Consider the following 16,798-nt stretch of genomic DNA (forward strand, 5'->3'; position numbering starts at 1 on the left):
AGATTAGACGAATGGTTAACTAGAATAACCAGCGTAGAGAAGTCCTTAAATGACCTGATGGAGCTGAAAACCATGACACCAGGACTACGTGGCAAATGCACAAGCTTCAATAGCTGATTCAATCAACTGGAAGAAAGGGTATCAGTGATTGAAATCAAATGAATGAAATGAAGTGAAAGAGAAGTTTAGAGAAAAAAGAGTAAAAAAAAAAAATGAATGAAGCCTCCAACAAATATGCGACTATGTGAAAAGACCAAATGTACATCTGATTGGTGTACCTGAAAGTGACAGGGAGAATGGAACCAAGTTGGAAAACACACTGCAGGATATTATCCAGGAGAACTCCCCTAACTGAGCAAGGCAGGCCAACATTCAAATTCAGGAAATACAGAGAATGCAACAAAGATACTCCTTGAGAAGAACAACTCCAAGACACAAAATTGTCAGATTCACCAAAGTTGAAATGAAGGAAAAAATGTTAAGGGCAGCCAGAGAGAAAGGTCAGGTTACCTACAAAGGAAAACCCATCAGTCTAACAGTGGATCTCCTGGCAGAAACTCTACAGGCCGGAAGAGAGTGGGGGCCAATATTCAACATTCTTAAAGAAAAAAGTTTTCAACCCAGAATTTCATATCCAGCCAAAATAAGCTTCATAAGTGAAGGAGAAATAAAATCCTTTACAGACAAGCAAATGCTGAGAGATTTTTGTCACCACCAGGCCTGCCCTACAAGAACTCCTGAAGGAAGTACTAAACATGGAAAGGAACAACAGGTACCAACTACTGCAAAAACATGCCAAATTGTAAAGACCACTGATGCTAGGAAGAAACTGCATCAACTAACGAGCAAAATAACCAGCTAACATCATAATGACAAGATCAAATTCACACACAACAATATTAACCTTAAATGTAAATGGGCTAAATGCTCCAATTAAAAGACAGAGACTGGTAAATTGGATAGAGTCAAGACCCATCAGTGTGCTGTATTCAAGAGACCTATTTCATGTGCAGAGACACATATAGGCTCAAAATAAAGGGATGGAGGAAGATCTACCAAGCAAATGGAAAACAAAAAAAAAGGCAGGGGTTGCAATTCTAGTCTCTGATAAAACAGTCTCTAAACCAACAAAGATCAAAAGAGACAAAGAAGGCCATTACATAATGATAAAGGGATTAATTCAATCAGAAGAGCTAACTATGCTAAATACATATGCACCCAATACAGGAGTACCCAGATTCATAAAGCAAGTCCTCAGAGACCTACAAAGAGACTTACACTCCCACACAATAATAATGGGAGACTTTAACACCCCATTGTCAACATTAGACATATCAACGAGATGAAAAGTTAACAAGGATATCCAGTAATTGAACTCAGCTCTGCACCAAGCGAGCCTAACAGACACCTACAGAACTCTCCACTCCAAATCAATAGAATATACATTCTTCTCAGCACCACATCGCACTTATTCCAAAATTGACCACATAGTTGGAAGTAAAGCACTCCTCAGCAAATGTAAAAGAACAGAAATTACAACAAACTGTCTCTCGGACCACAGTGCAATCAAATTAGAACTCAGATTAAGAAATTCACTCAAAACCACTCAACTACATGGAAACTGAACAACCTGCTCCTGAATTACTACTGGGTACATAACAAAATGAAGGCAGAAATGAAGATGTTCTTTGAAACCAGTGAGAACAAAGACACAACATAACTGAATCTCCGGGACACATTTAAAGCAATGTGTAGAGGGAAATTTATAGCACTAAATGCCCACAAGAGAAAGCAGGAAAGATCTAAAATTGACACTCTAACATCACAATTAAAATTTCTAGCAGAAGGCAAGAAATAACTAAGATCAGAGCAGAACTGAAGGAGATAGAGGCACAAAAAAATCCTTCCAAAAATCCATGAATCCAGGAGCTGGTGTTTTGAAAAGATCAGCAAAATTGATAGACTGCTAGCAAGACTAATAAAGAAGATAAAAGAATCAACTAGATGCAATAAAAAATGATAAAGGGGATATTACCACTGATCCCACAGAAATACAAACTACCATCAGAGAACACTAGAAACACCTCTACACAAATAAACTAGAAAATCTAGAAGAACTGGATAAATTCCTGGACACATATACCCTCCCAACTAAACCAGGAAGAAATTGAATTTCTGAATAGACCAATAACAGGCTCTGAAATTAAGGCAATAATTAATAGCCTACCAACAAAAAAAAGTCTGGGACCAGACAGATTCACAGCCGAATTCTACCAGAGGTACAAGGAGGAGCTGGTACCATTCCTTCTGAAACTATTCCAATCCATAGAAAACAAGGGAATCCTCCCTAACTCATTTTATGAGGCCAGTATCATCCTGATACCAAAGCCTGGCAGAGACACAACAAAAAAAGAGAATTTCAGACCAATATCCCTGATGAACATCGATGCAAAAATCCTCAATAAAAGACTGGGAAACCGAATCCAGCAGCACATCAAAAAGCTTATCCACCATGATCAAGTGGGCTTCATCCCTGGGATGCAAGGCTGGTTCAACATATGCAAATCAATAAACATAATCCAGTATATAAACAGAACCAAAGACAAAAACCACATGATTGTCTCAATAGATGCAGAAAAGGCCTTTGACAAAATTCAACAGCTCTTCATTCTAAAAACTCTCAATAAATTAGGTATTGATGGGACATATCTCAAAATAATAAGAGCTATTTATGACAAACCTACAGCCAAAATCCTACTGAATGAGCAAAAACTGGAAGCACTCCCTTTGAAAACTGGCACAAGATGGGGATGCCCTCTCTCACCACTCCTATTCAACATAGTGTTGGAAGTTCTGGCCAGGGCAATCAGGCAGGAGAAAGAGCTTAAAGGGTATTAATTAGGAAAAGAGGAAGTCAAATTGTCCCTGTTGGCAGATGATGTGATTGTATATTTAGAAATTCCATCATCTCAGCCCAAAATCTCCTTAAGCTGATAAGCAAGTTCAGCAAAGTCTCAGGATACAAAATCAATGTGCAAAAATCACAAGCATTCTTATACACCAACAACAAACAGAGAGCCAAATCATGAGTGAACTCCCATTCACAATTGCTTCAAAGAGAATAAAATATTTAGGAATCCAACTTACAAGGGATGTGAAGGACCTCTTCAAGGAGAATTACAAACCACTGCTCAACGAAATAAAAGAGGACACAAACAAATGGAAGAACATTCCATGCTCACAGATAGGAAGAATCAATATCATGAAAATGGCCGTATTGCCCAAAGTAATTTATAGATTCAATGTCCTTCCCATCAAGCTACCAATGACTTTCTTCACAGAATTGGAAAAAACTACTTTAAAGTTCATATGGAACCACAAAAGAGCCTGCATTGCCAAGTCAATCCTAAGCCAAAAGAACAAAGCTGGAGGCATCACACTACCTGACTTCAAACTGTACTGCAAGGATACAGTAACCAAAACAGCATGGTACTGGTACCAAAACAGAGATATAGACCAATGGAACAGAACAGAGTCCTCAGAAATAATACCACACATCTACAACCATCTGATCTTTGACAAATCTGACAAAAACAAGAAATGGGGAAAGGATTCCCTATTTAATAAATGGTGCTGGGAAAACTGGCTAGCCATATGTAGAAAGCTGAAACTGGATCCCTTCCTTACACCTTATACAAAAATTAATTCAAGATAGATTAAAGACTTAAATGTTAGACCTAAAACCATAAAAACCCTAGAAGAAAACCTAGGCAATACCATTCAGGACATAGGCATGGGCAAGGACTTCATGTCTAAAACACCAAAAGTAATGGCAACAAAAGCCAAAATTGACAAATGGGATCTAATTAAACTAAAAAGCATCTGCAAAGTATATACCCAAAGGATTATAAATCATGCTGCTTTAAAGACACATGCACATGTATGCTTATTGCAGCACTATTCACAATAGCAAAGACTTGGAACCAAACCAAATGTCCATCAATGATAGACTTGATTAAGAAAATGTAGCAAAAGAAACTACCATCAGAGTGAACAGGCAACCTACAGGATGGGAGAAAATTTTTGCAAGCTACTCATCTGACAAAGGGCTAATATCCAGAACCTACAAAGAACTCAAACAAATTTACAAGAAAAAAACAAACAACCCCATCAAAAAGTGGGCAAAGGATATGAACAGACACTTCTCAAAAGAAGACATTTATGTAGCCAGCAGACACATGAAAAATGCTCATCATCACTCGCCATCAGAGAAATGCAAATCAAAACCACAATGAGATACCATCTCACACCAGTTAGAACGGTGATCATTAAAAAGTCAGGAAACAACAGGTGCTGGAGAGAATGTGGAGAAATAGGAACACTTTTACACTGTTGGTGGGACTGTAAACTAGTTCAACCATTGTGGAAGACAGTGTGGTGATTCCTCAAGGATCTGGAACTAGAAATACCATTTGACCCACCATCCCATTGCTCAGTATATACCCAAAGGATTATAATCATGCTGCTTTAAAGACACATGCACATGTATGCTTATTGCAGCACTATTCACAATAGCAAAGACTTGGAACCAAACCAAATGTCCATCAATGATAGACTTGATTAAGAAAATGTAGCAAAAGAAACTACCATCAGAGTGAACAGGCAACCTACAGGATGGGAGAAAATTTTTGCAAGCTACTCATCTGACAAAGGGCTAATATCCAGAACCTACAAAGAACTCAAACAAATTTACAAGAAAAAAACAAACAACCCCATCAAAAAGTGGGCAAAGGATATGAACAGACACTTCTCAAAAGAAGACATTTATGTAGCCAGCAGACACATGAAAAATGCTCATCATCACTCGCCATCAGAGAAATGCAAATCAAAACCACAATGAGATACCATCTCACACCAGTTAGAACGGTGATCATTAAAAAGTCAGGAAACAACAGGTGCTGGAGAGAATGTGGAGAAATAGGAACACTTTTACACTGTTGGTGGGACTGTAAACTAGTTCAACCATTGTGGAAGACAGTGTGGTGATTCCTCAAGGATCTGGAACTAGAAATACCATTTGACCCAACCATCCCATTGCTCAGTATATACCCAAAGGATTATAAATCATGCTGCTTTAAAGACACATGCACATGTATGCTTATTGCAGCACTATTCACAATAGCAAAGACTTGGAACCAACCCAAATGTCCATCAATGATAGACTTGATTAAGCAAATGTGGCACATATACACCATGGAATACTGTACAGCCATAAAAAAGGATGAGTTCATGTCCGTTGTAGGGACATGGATGAAACTGGAAACCATCATTCTCAGCAAACTATTGCAAGGACAAAAAACCAAATACCGCATGTTCTCACTCACAGGTGGAATTGAACAATGAGAACACTTGGACACAGGAAGGGGAACATCACACACCAGGGCCTGTCCTAGGGTGGGGGTACGGGGGAGGGATAGCTTTAGGAGATATACCTAATGTAAATGAAGAGTTAATGGGTGCAGCACACTAACATGGCACATGTATACATATGTAACAAACCTGCACATTGTGCACGTGTACCCTAGAACTTAAAGTATAATACTAAAAAAAAACAAGATAAACAAATGGTCAACAAACATATGAAAAAATACTCCACATCACTAATGATCAAGGAAATGCAAATCAAAACCACAATGTGATACCACCTCACTCCTGCAAGAATGGCCATAATGAAAAAATCAAAAATGATAGATACTGGCATGGATGTGGTTAAAAGGGAACACTTCTACACTGCTGTTGGGAATGTAAGCTAGTACAACCGCTATGGAAAGCAGTGTGGAGATTCCTTAAAGAACTAAAAGTAGAACTACCATTTGAACCATCAATCCCACTACTGAGTATCTACCCAGAGGAAAAGAAGTCATTATACATAAAAGACACTTGCACACGCATGTTTATAGCAGCACAATTCCCAATTGCAAAAATATGGAACCAGCCCAAATGCCCATCAATGAGATATATATATATAGATATAGATAGATATAGATATAGATATAGATCACAATTTCTTTATCCTCTCATTCCATGAAAAGGAATGGAATAATGGCATTCACAGCAACGCAGGTGGAATTAGAGACCATTATTCTAAGTGAAGTAACTCAGGAACGGAAAACCAAACATCGTATGTTCTCACTCATAAGTGGGAGCTAAGCTATGAGAATGAGAAAACGTAAGAATGATACAATGGACTTTGGGGACTTGGGGAAAGGGTTGGGAGGATGAGGGATAAAAGACTACATGTTGGGTGCAGTGTACACTGCTCGGGTGATGAATGCACCAAAATTTCAGTAATCACCACTAAAAAACTTATTCAAGTAACCAAACACCACCTGTTCTCCAAAAGCCTATTGAAATAAAATAAATAAATAAATAAAAATAAATTTTAAAAATAAAGGTTGGCTATGATTATTGATTATGGTGATTATGGTAGGAATTCAATAAATTAGTAAATTACTGTCTTTAGGAGGTACCTATTAGACTAGAACCATATTGGCATAGTCTAGCAAATAGTGCTCAATGAATGCTTTCTGGATGAATAGGTGGATGGGTTTGTGGGTGGCTGGGTGGGTAGATAGATGGATAGGTAGATGGATGGGTGGGTGGATGGGTGGATGGATGGATGGATGGATGGATGGATGGCTGGATAGACGGACAAATGGATGGATGGATGGATGGACGGACGGACAGATAGACAGGTAAATAGGTAGATGAGTGGATGGATGAATCAATGAATAGGTGGACTGATGGGTGAATGGATGGATGGATGGATGGATGGAGGATGGATGGATGGATGGCTGGATAGACGGACAAATGGATGGATGGATGGATGGACGGACGGACAGATAGACAGGTAAATAGGTAGATGAGTGGATGGATGAATCAATGAATAGGTGGACTGATGGGTGAATGGATGGATGGATGGATGGATGGATGGATGGATGGATGACGGATGGATGGACAGATGGATGGATAGAGAGGTAAATAGGTAGATGAGTGGATGGATGAATCAATGAATAGGTGGATGGATGGGTGGGTGGGTGGGTGGGTGGATGGATGGGTGGATGGATAACTGTAGTTTAATGTAACTGGTAGATGTTAACAATATTCAAAGCAGAGTCTCCACATTACTAACACATGCCCTCATCCTGTAACTGTTTTTCCAGTGATGCCACACAAAGACCCCAGGTGTTCACCCCTACCTCCTTAGGGTAACTGCCAAACTCAGCCTGCAAGGCAAGGACCCCCAGCTGCAGCAGCATCTCTTCATTGCAGTATAGCCTCTCCTCCAGGATATCTTTCCGAAGCTGCAGGTAAAACTGGTGCCTTGTCAGGCTGTGCCTGGGAAAGAAGTAGCAATAAAGAAAGTTGGGTTGCTAAGGGAAAGGGAGAATATTAGCACCAGTGGGTTTTCTCACTGTGGGAAGTTGGGAAAGTAGAGAAGACGAGACGCAACTCAATAGAATTCAGAGGCAATGCCAGCAAGACAAGTGTGCTGTCCTCCATTTACGCCATGTCTCCTGCCCCTAGTTCAGGATCACTCACTTCACACAAACTTACAGAGGTGTTTCTTGCTCTGGTTTGAGTGAGGAAACTAATAATCAGTTCGGTAGTGTTTCTAATAAACAAAGAAATAAAGAAGCAGTGATCAAACCGCAAACCCATGTTTCTGTCTTCTAACCCTCATGACTGAGCTGCTGAGTTGTGTGTTGGAGGTGAGGGGGCATTTTGGGGTCACAGACAGAGAATTTTGACCTTGAGTGGAGTATGTCTGAAACAAAAGGGCATATTCTCATTTTGACCAGGGCCTGCATAAAAAAAAAAACAAAACTGATTTTTCCCCTTTGTTCTATCTTGATCAGAATCCAATCAACAGAAAACCAACCACAATAGCTATTGTTATTTGTATGTAATTTACAGTTTGCAAAGCATTTGTCGATCCATTACCTCTCCATCAGCCTGGACATACATAAATCCCTTAAGGAACAAATGAACACATTTGCAGCACTCACTGGAGCATCACATAGTGGCTGACAAAGAACTTTATCCTCAGGAAGAGTGTGAAGGTATTCGTGGAGGTCTTCTGAGGTTGCTCTCTCCAGCCTTCAGGAGCTATTTTGCATAATCTGGTTTCACTGTCCAGGAAAAAAAACTCTTTGCCTGAAATAGAAATAGAGCATGTGTGGAGGGAGAAGCAGTAGGGAATGCACCATCCCTCAGACTCACAGCCCTAAGCCCTACCCAGAGGGTCACACACAAGCAGGGTGAGTGCAGGAGTGGGAGGTAAGTCTTTGCGTACCTGGTACCGAGGAATCTTTGTTGGGGCTGTAAGGTGTTAAGAAGGAGCAGACAAAGAGGAGAGGATCAAGTAAGGAAAACTCAGCACTGAGAGGAGAAAACAGCATTAGTTATCTTATCTTACAAGCTGTTGCTTAATATCTGCCTTCAGCTATCATCTTATGGGTATAAAATGGAAAATCAACAAAAGGAGTTTCACTAAGTTTGTGCAATGTGCCAGAACCCTCCACCTCAGCTGGACCACCCCGCTCCTCCCCAGCCATGGAATCCTGTGGTCCAAATACGTGTGTCCTCCCAAAATCCATATGTTGAAGCCCTAACACCCAATCTGATGGCATTAGGAGGTGGGGTCTTTAGAAGGTAACTATGTTTAGATGAGATCATGAGGGTGGGGCCCCCATGATGAGATCAGCGTCCTTATAAGAGGAGGAAGACACCAGAGCTTCCTCTCTCAGCCATGTGAGGACACTGTGAAAAGGAGGCCTCTGAAAGCCAGAAAGAGTACCCCATCAGGAACCAAGTCAGCTGGAACTGTGTTCTCGGACTTTCCAACCTCCAGACCTGTGAGAAAGGAGTGTCTATTTTTGAGCCACCCCCTCTGTAGTATTTTGTTAGAGCGGCCTGAGCTGCCTAAGACATGGTGTAAGTGGAGTCCATTTGCCCTTTGACCCAAGTGGTTCTAGATTGAAAATTCCACCAACCCAAGCTCGGGACTTCAAATCCTGGCAAGTGTGTTCTCCAGTACCTCTGGGAGGGAGGCTGAATCAGCCTCAGCCACTGAAGGCCCCTCCCTCACCCCTCTGCTCTCTTCACAGCAAAACTCAACACCTCCAGTGCCCCCGGCCACTCCTGGGGACTGCTGCAGGTCTGCCCCTGTCCTGTTCTACCACACACTCAAAGTGGCTCCTCCTTCTCAGTGGTCTACCCTTTCAGCCCAAAGCATTCTCTAGCAGCTTGCCTGGGCACAGAAGTCCTGCTAGTTTTGGAAGGCAGAACTTTTAAACTGGTGACCAACCTCTTCTCCCAATGCATATGCATGCTGGGGTGGGAAGGGGGTGTCCAGGGTTTAAACAGCAGTCACCACACTGCACTCAGACCTCCATCACCTCTGCCACCTGCCTCTGCCCTTGCTGCTGAATCTGATGCCCCACACTGGACTCACCCTTCCCTTAGGATGAATTCTTCCCAAGAGATAGGCAGTTCTCCACCAAAGGTTGGTTGGTAAACCCTCCCAAGTTGGTCTATATCCAAACCCTAGAGGTAGTCACTTTTGAGTGATTTCCCCAAGATGACCCTAGCTAGGCAGTTGTAGAATTGTCCACATGGGAGGGGCTCAGGATGGCCACCTGATTGGGAGTAGGCAGGTAGGATATAAGTGGATTTGTGAGTGCAAGTGCACTCACAATGCAAGCACGCTGGATTAGATTGCACGTTATAGATCAGTAACAATACAATTCTTAAAGACACCTGTATTCACACTTTACGGAAGGTCAAGCAAATATCAGTTGATCACATCAAAGCATATAACAGTTGTTCTTATTTGGGAGAGAGATCTTTATAAAGTCTGAGAACTATGGGGATAAGAACATGCTGTCACCAGCCCTGCTCAGTACAAAAAAGAATCATACAAGTTCATGAGCTTCTCCTACTGCAAATGGGGAAACAGAGGAACACTGAGATATGACACCTAAGCCAGATGGGCTGGGAGAGAGAGGATTTTGCCAGAAGGCCAGTGTGATACCAGCTCAGCCTCCACACAGCGGTTAAAGAGATCCAGCTGTGGCAACACGATATTTACAGTAATGGTGTGAAAGTTATCAATACCAAAATGAGGTCACTTATGTCTAACTCTAATAAAGTGCAGCCAAAAGGCCATGAGGGAGGGGCACTCATGCATTTGCCTATACTGAAAAACACCACAGGAAACGTTTTCCATACTGTCGCTTGCTACATGAGTCACACAAGGATAGCCAGCAGCACAAGGACAGCCAGCTGCACAAGGACATCTAGCCATTCACACAAGAACATTTGCCTGACACTCTGTCTTCACCGATGAACCGATGTCAACTCCTGCAATAAGTCCCTGGAATCAATCATCTTTTTGTTTCAAAACAACTCACATGTACTTCTCTCTTTTGTCTTTAAAAGCTTCCCCTTCCCCCAGCCTCCTGGAATGCACCTGTAGTCCTCTAGAATATGCATATCCCGGATTGCAATCTCCTGCTAATTCCTGAATAAACTCTTTCTTTGGAAAGCCTGTCTCTCTTTGTTGTTATTTTAGGTTGGCAAAACCTGGTGTCAGAGATGTGGGATCCAAAAAGGACAAGCCTTTTTCCATATCAGTGACTGCAGAACCACGTGCAGTGCGCACTGGAGTCCACTGTGCTTTCTGCTTCCAGGAATCATCTTTCTGCTGGTGCTAAGTTCTGTCTTGGATTCGAGCACCCTTGTTTTGGCTGAGCTTTGACTTGATTTGAGATCTGGTTTTATAGGTGTGAAGGACATGGTCCTTCTTCTAAGTATTCTTTTGGTTTCACTTTTGTAGGGGATTTAGCATCCTTTCTGGTGAGTCGGTTGTTTGTGCACAGAATTTAAATTGACATCACATAGACTTTTCAAACATAATTCACCCCATGAATTTTTAAGCTTACGGGCAAATTATACCAAAGACAATTTAGAACTCCAGTGGCCAGATGGAGATCATTTGAACTGCCCAAGCTTGTTTCTTCCTTAGAATTAAAATGAGAAGACTGCAGCTATAAGGTCAGTTTGCATGGGGCACATATTTCAATTGGCATCTTGAGGCTTCAAAATGCATTCAGGACTCAAAAATGCCTTAATGCAAATATCTCAAAGCTAGCTGAGACTCATTTCTCTCCAGAACCTTCCCTCCCCATTTACAGTTCTTCCTCCTCTTTGTCTTCCTCTAGCTGAACTCTTTTTTTCCAAATTGCTCAGCTACTAACCCAATTCTTCTCTCCATGACCACGAAGTCATCTTTTAATATGTGAATCTTCTAGAGAAGTTCTAGATGGGTAGAATAAAGAAGTTAAACTCTGTCATTTGGGCCTATCAGCTATTTAAGTTAAAGACACTTTTAAGTGCACTTTTAAGAGCAGGTGCAAATTGGCCACTTTGACCTTTGTGTTATTTCTTAAAGAAGATGAAATTCCCGTGTGATAGTCATCCTCCCTCTCCTGGAAGGAAAGGCAACATCCTTATCTTCAAGGACAAGAAGTTTAGACAAAATACCACACAGACCTTATTGGAATAACTCTGATCTTTTAAGCCTTCTCATAATTTAGTCCCATTTTCACAATTAACTGTTCTTTGTCCAACCCAGTTACTAATTTGTTGGAGTCTTCATCTTCTTATGGGGGCTCCCATACCACATAAAACATTTATTATGCTTTTCTCCTGTTGAGCTTTCTTATGTTAGTTTACTTCTCAGACACAGCTGGAGCCTGTGAGGATAAAGGATAGAAGTGGTAATTTTCCATCCTTACAGTTTCTGGCAATGAGGATGGCACCCTAACAGGCTGGACACTCCACTCACTCCAGCCTATGGATGAGATGCTGAGAGGCCTGACAAAAGTCTGCAAAAGATGGGGATTCTTTCCAAAGCCAGCTTTCCCAAACATCTATGGGTAATGCCTGGCTAAGAGAAGAAGGTAAAAATTTTTTCTTGTCCCTTCTTTTCTAAATTTGAATTGGCAGGAGAAAAACATTTGTAAGAATGTTCTCTGAATTGTGACTTTTGTGAATTTGGTTCTAGGTTCTAACAGAAATAGCTCTTTTTTTTTCTTAATCTCTGTCTTCTGTGTGATTTACCACAAGGATAAAAGTTACAATAAGACTCTCCTTTCATCTTGTTTTATGTCTCAAGAGCTCTGAAGCCAGTGAGGATATCTTCTCTGGTCTCCACCAGCCGGGCCATGGAGAGATTGTCAGGTTTGCATCAGATGGCTAGCCAGCTGACTGGGAGTCTGAAACACGAAGCGTCTCCTTGTCCCAGAGTGCCAGCTCCCAGGGAAATTTGTCTCAATTGTTTCAACCTCCCCTACCTTGTTAACAAGGAGGGTCTTTGTTTTATATCTTTGGGAGAAATGTTGGATCTCGATGGGGGTACTGCATTTTTCACACTCTTTTTGTGGAAGCCTCTTGCATCCGTGGTTAAGCCATAAAAGGCTACTGGCTTTGAGTCACAATTGAAGTGGTTATACCTTTGGCTACTTGGACTTTTATATTTAAAAGTATTTTTTAGACAGGTCTCATCCTGAACAACTGTCCTGTTGGGACATGTGAGATCTGGCTTGACAGAAGAAAACACACACTTCTATAAATTAACTATTTTCTCAGAAAAATAGAACTAACCTAAATGTTTTTCGAGTTTAGGTGATCTGGTATAATTTTTGGTAAACAAAGAAGCTAGTTTAAGTTTTTTGGTTCACTTAAAACAGGCATGTGTGGAGACTTGTCAACATTAAACATAATACAGACATATCATTTCTTCTATCTGGATTTATTGAGCAAAAGCGTAAGTATGTTTAAGATGGTAAAATTATAAATGTAACCTAAGAATGAAACACACAGTAAAAATAAATTGCTTGATGTGTGACAAATGTGACAATGAGAAAAGAGATTTAAGAAAAGCCACATGTTTTAACTTTTAGGTCCTTTGCTTCTGTGGTATTTTTTAACACTTGCCTGATTTACTAAATAATAAAAATAACTTAAGATAATGACTACATTTGTTTAATGTCTAATGGAGTTTTCATAAACAATTCAAACATAATTGTTAAAACCAAGTGAATTGATAAATGTAAATGTAAATGAAATAGAATATAAGTAAGCTTTACAACAATGATTACGTTTTGTAAGATACATCTACCTAAAATGGTTTACAAAATCTTTTTGGTTACTTAAAACCTTAAAGTTATAGTACGTTAAATGAAATGATGAATATTCATGTAATAGACCATTTCCAAAGATATAATGCTGAAACATTAGTTGTTGAACATAAGTTTAAGTTTATAAACTTTTGTCTGCTCACTGCAGAGGAACAAAAGATATTTGGGTCTGTTAATTAAAATGCTGTCTGCTACACTGAAAAAATGTGCTATGAGGCAGCATATATTTCTAGGTGTTATAAAATAATGTTTTCACAAATTTGTAAAAGGCAGTTTATGATTGCTTACTTTCTAGTTTTCTGGTTTTCATTAGAAATTAAAGTTACCAAGAGTTTTTAAATTTCAATTACTATGCATAATTCTGTATACAAGTGTACAAAAAAGTAAGATATGTTTGGGTGAGAAAAGTTATAAGGAAGATATGAGAATGTGTTTTTATTTGTTGTTTTTTAAAAAAGTAATTTTCTCTAGTTGGAGGTTAGTTAAGGATTGCTTCAAAACGAATAAAGAAAAAAGTGATATTAATAAAACTGAATAAGAACATTATAAATAGTTTGAGAAAATTGCAAAAGGTTTATGGAAGATGAATATTATGAAAGAAATTTTTGTGTGATCAAGGTAATTAAAATTAGAAGAAAATTCTTTATTTATGTTTTTCTAAAACTTGAGCCTTAATATCAAAAGCATACTTGTGAAAAACTATTATTTTGCCTTTTCTGTTAATAAAATAAAGTTGTATTGCAGTATTAGCCTCTGCTGTTAATATTAATACAAGATGTTTTTCCTTAACTTTTTAGTAATTGGCCTAGAAAACAAAGATTTTGTGTTTTATCAAAATAGTTTCTTGTGCTCTCTGCTGTGTTTTATTAGGTCTTTGATTACTTAAAAAAGTGAGTCTTCTCAATATTAAAAGAGCTAAGTTTTGACTATTATGTATTTGCCTTTTGAAGCCTTTTAATTATCACTCTGGTTATATGAATGGCAATTATTTCACAGTGACCTGTGATTCTATTTTGATTAAGAGTTTTAAACCTTTTGACAGCTTTGACACCTTCCCAAAATCAAATTCTAAATTGAGTCTTTTTGACCTTGAATCTACTTTGGGTTTTTCCAGCTGGACCCTTGGAAGCAACAAAGGATATGTCCCTCATCTTGGAAAAGAGATATTGAACTAATTGGGTTTATTCAATATTTTAAAATGCATGGGAAACATTGTCCAATAATAAGTGGTAAGAAAACTTTAAGTTATATTTACAAATATAGTTTTGATATAAATGTTCCTAAAAGTGAACAAAATTGCTAGAACTCTGGTATGGCTTAGTATAATATTTGGTTATTATGTTAAAATGATATATGCCATAGAAATAACCAAATTTCTCTGTCAATTGCTGGTTAAATCTCCTCAGATTTGTAACCATGACCATTCTAAGTCCTTGTCATCCATGGAATATTATGGTGTTGATACTTTTCTAAACGCACTTGCAATCAGCTACAGTCCAAAAATTGCTTTTTCTTCAAGGAGGTTCACAGAAAGGATGAAAAGAATTCTGACAAGTTACAGGTTTCTGATAACTTCAAGATAAAACCATTGGACTAAGGAAAAATGTCCAGGACACTAAAGAAACTGAGTTTGTGAAACTGCTAACCAAGATCAAGCAGAACAAGAATTAATTACATGAGACTGAATGAACGGATGAAAAAGAATAATGGGTTTTTATAATTTTTACTTGAAATTTCACTGGTTCTTTAAATGTTTTGTTTCCTAGATTTAAGGAAACTTTTTCCTTGTATGTTATCTATAGTTTACAACAATATAATAAAGTGTACTCTTGTGGACAAAATTAAAATATTTGCTTTTTCTCCCTACCTGATCCAACCAGAATTCTAAAACTAACCATAAGTATTCTTATTTTTATGATAATATAGTTATTTATATAAGTTCAATAAAAATATGCTCTCTTTATTACAGGATACAATATTTAAAATTGGTTGTATTACTAAGGCTTTGACTTGGATGTCATATTTGAAAATGCACATAAGGTTACTTCAGTCAAACTGAGGTTTGTCTTGATTTGGCCTCCTAGCCTTGTGAGACTTTTAAAAGTCCAGGCTGAGATTCTTATCAAAAGTTCTAGCAGAACAAGCTTCAAAGGAGCCTGCGTGGTCAATCACTATTCTTGATACACTTATGTCAATACTCAGGCCAAACTTGATGAGGCTAAACTTACTTAGCAAACAAATTTGTCTTATTGTGATTATCTTTAGTAAAAGTGGGGGTAACTGTAGCTAAGAAATTATGCTTCTGAAGGAAGGTGAAAACCGTATGACACCTGTTATCTGACTGTAGTCCTGTTCATTGCTTTTGTGTGTTTCTAATCTACCTGTAGACTGAACTGGGCCTTGAATTCTTCTTGTTTCCTCCAGTATCTGGAGAACTAAGAACAAGAACTGCCCTGTTCCTAAAGCCCTATAAACTGAAGCTGGACAACTCGATGTAAAATTCTAGGAACAAGTCTCCCGCCTGATGTGCAAGCTACACAGAGAGTTCACCAAAATGCCCAGTGCTGGTCTAGTGCTTCGAAATGGCCACCAACACCTAGGAAACAGAACAATGAACTCCAGAAAGACTTAGCCTCAGAGCCATTCCTTCCAAACCTCCATGTTGCTTAAATGAAGCTGAAAGAGGTTTTGACATCAACTCCTACTTGCTGGTCATTTCCCTTCAACATGAGACTGGAATGACCAGGAAAGGTCCATCCCAGCACCGAGGAATAATCAAAACCTAACCACAGGATGATCCAGTAGTGATGCTTTCAGAACAATAATTTGATTGGAGAAATGTAAACATTGTCAATACCAAAATAAGTCACTTATATTTAACCCTACTAAAATGGAGCTGGGAGGCCGTGAGGGGGGTCACTCGTGCTCTATACCTATAATGAAAAATACCTTAGAAACTTTTTTCCAAACCACAGCTTGCTACATGAGTCACATGAGGACAGACAGCAGCACAAGGACAGCTGGGCCACACAAGCACAGCTCGCCACTCACACAAGAACACTTGCCTGACACTGTTTTCATTAATGAACTGATGTCAACTCCTGCAATAAGCCCTCGGAACCGTTCATCTTCTAGTTTCAAAACAACTCGCATGTACTTCTCTCTTTTGTCTATAAAGGCTTGCCCTTGCCCAACCTCCTTAGATGCATCTATAGTTCACTACGGCATGTGGATCCTAGACTGCAATCTCCTGCTAATTCCCAAATAAACTCATTCTTTGGAGAGCCTGTCTCTCTCCACTGTTATTTTAGGTTGACAGCAGAAATAGAGTCTCTAATGGAACGTCAGAGAGGCAAGAGGGTATAGAAACCCTTTTTCTTGGATATTTAGAATGGAATCTTAATTAGGCTCCTAGGGTCAGGGTACTGAGTCCCCATTAGTCCTGCATCATTAGATGGAAATGCTTTTAACATTTGCTTGTTTGTCTAACTTCAGTGCCCTGAGATCAATCAACCAGATCCAGCAAGCCACAG

General features: G+C 39.3%; 1 protein-coding gene across 2 annotated transcripts in view; it reads right to left on the minus strand.

Moving 5' to 3' along the window:
- The window catches only part of FRMPD2 (FERM and PDZ domain containing 2), a 142,016-nt gene that overhangs the window by 73,382 nt on the left and 51,836 nt on the right, over nucleotides 1–16,798 (minus strand). For both annotated transcript variants that reach the window (XM_033209176.1, XM_033209175.1), the window contains 2 exons: nucleotides 8,070–8,217; nucleotides 7,260–7,398 (listed from right to left, as the gene is read on the minus strand). In XM_033209176.1, the coding sequence (XP_033065067.1) occupies nucleotides 7,260–7,398; nucleotides 8,070–8,217 (287 nt within the window). The remainder of the gene's footprint in view (nucleotides 1–7,259; nucleotides 7,399–8,069; nucleotides 8,218–16,798) is intronic.

Source organism: Trachypithecus francoisi, unplaced genomic scaffold (genome assembly GCF_009764315.1).
Source record: "Trachypithecus francoisi isolate TF-2019V2 unplaced genomic scaffold, Tfra_2.0 Lachesis_group9, whole genome shotgun sequence".
Classification (NCBI taxonomy): domain Eukaryota; kingdom Metazoa; phylum Chordata; class Mammalia; order Primates; family Cercopithecidae; genus Trachypithecus; species Trachypithecus francoisi.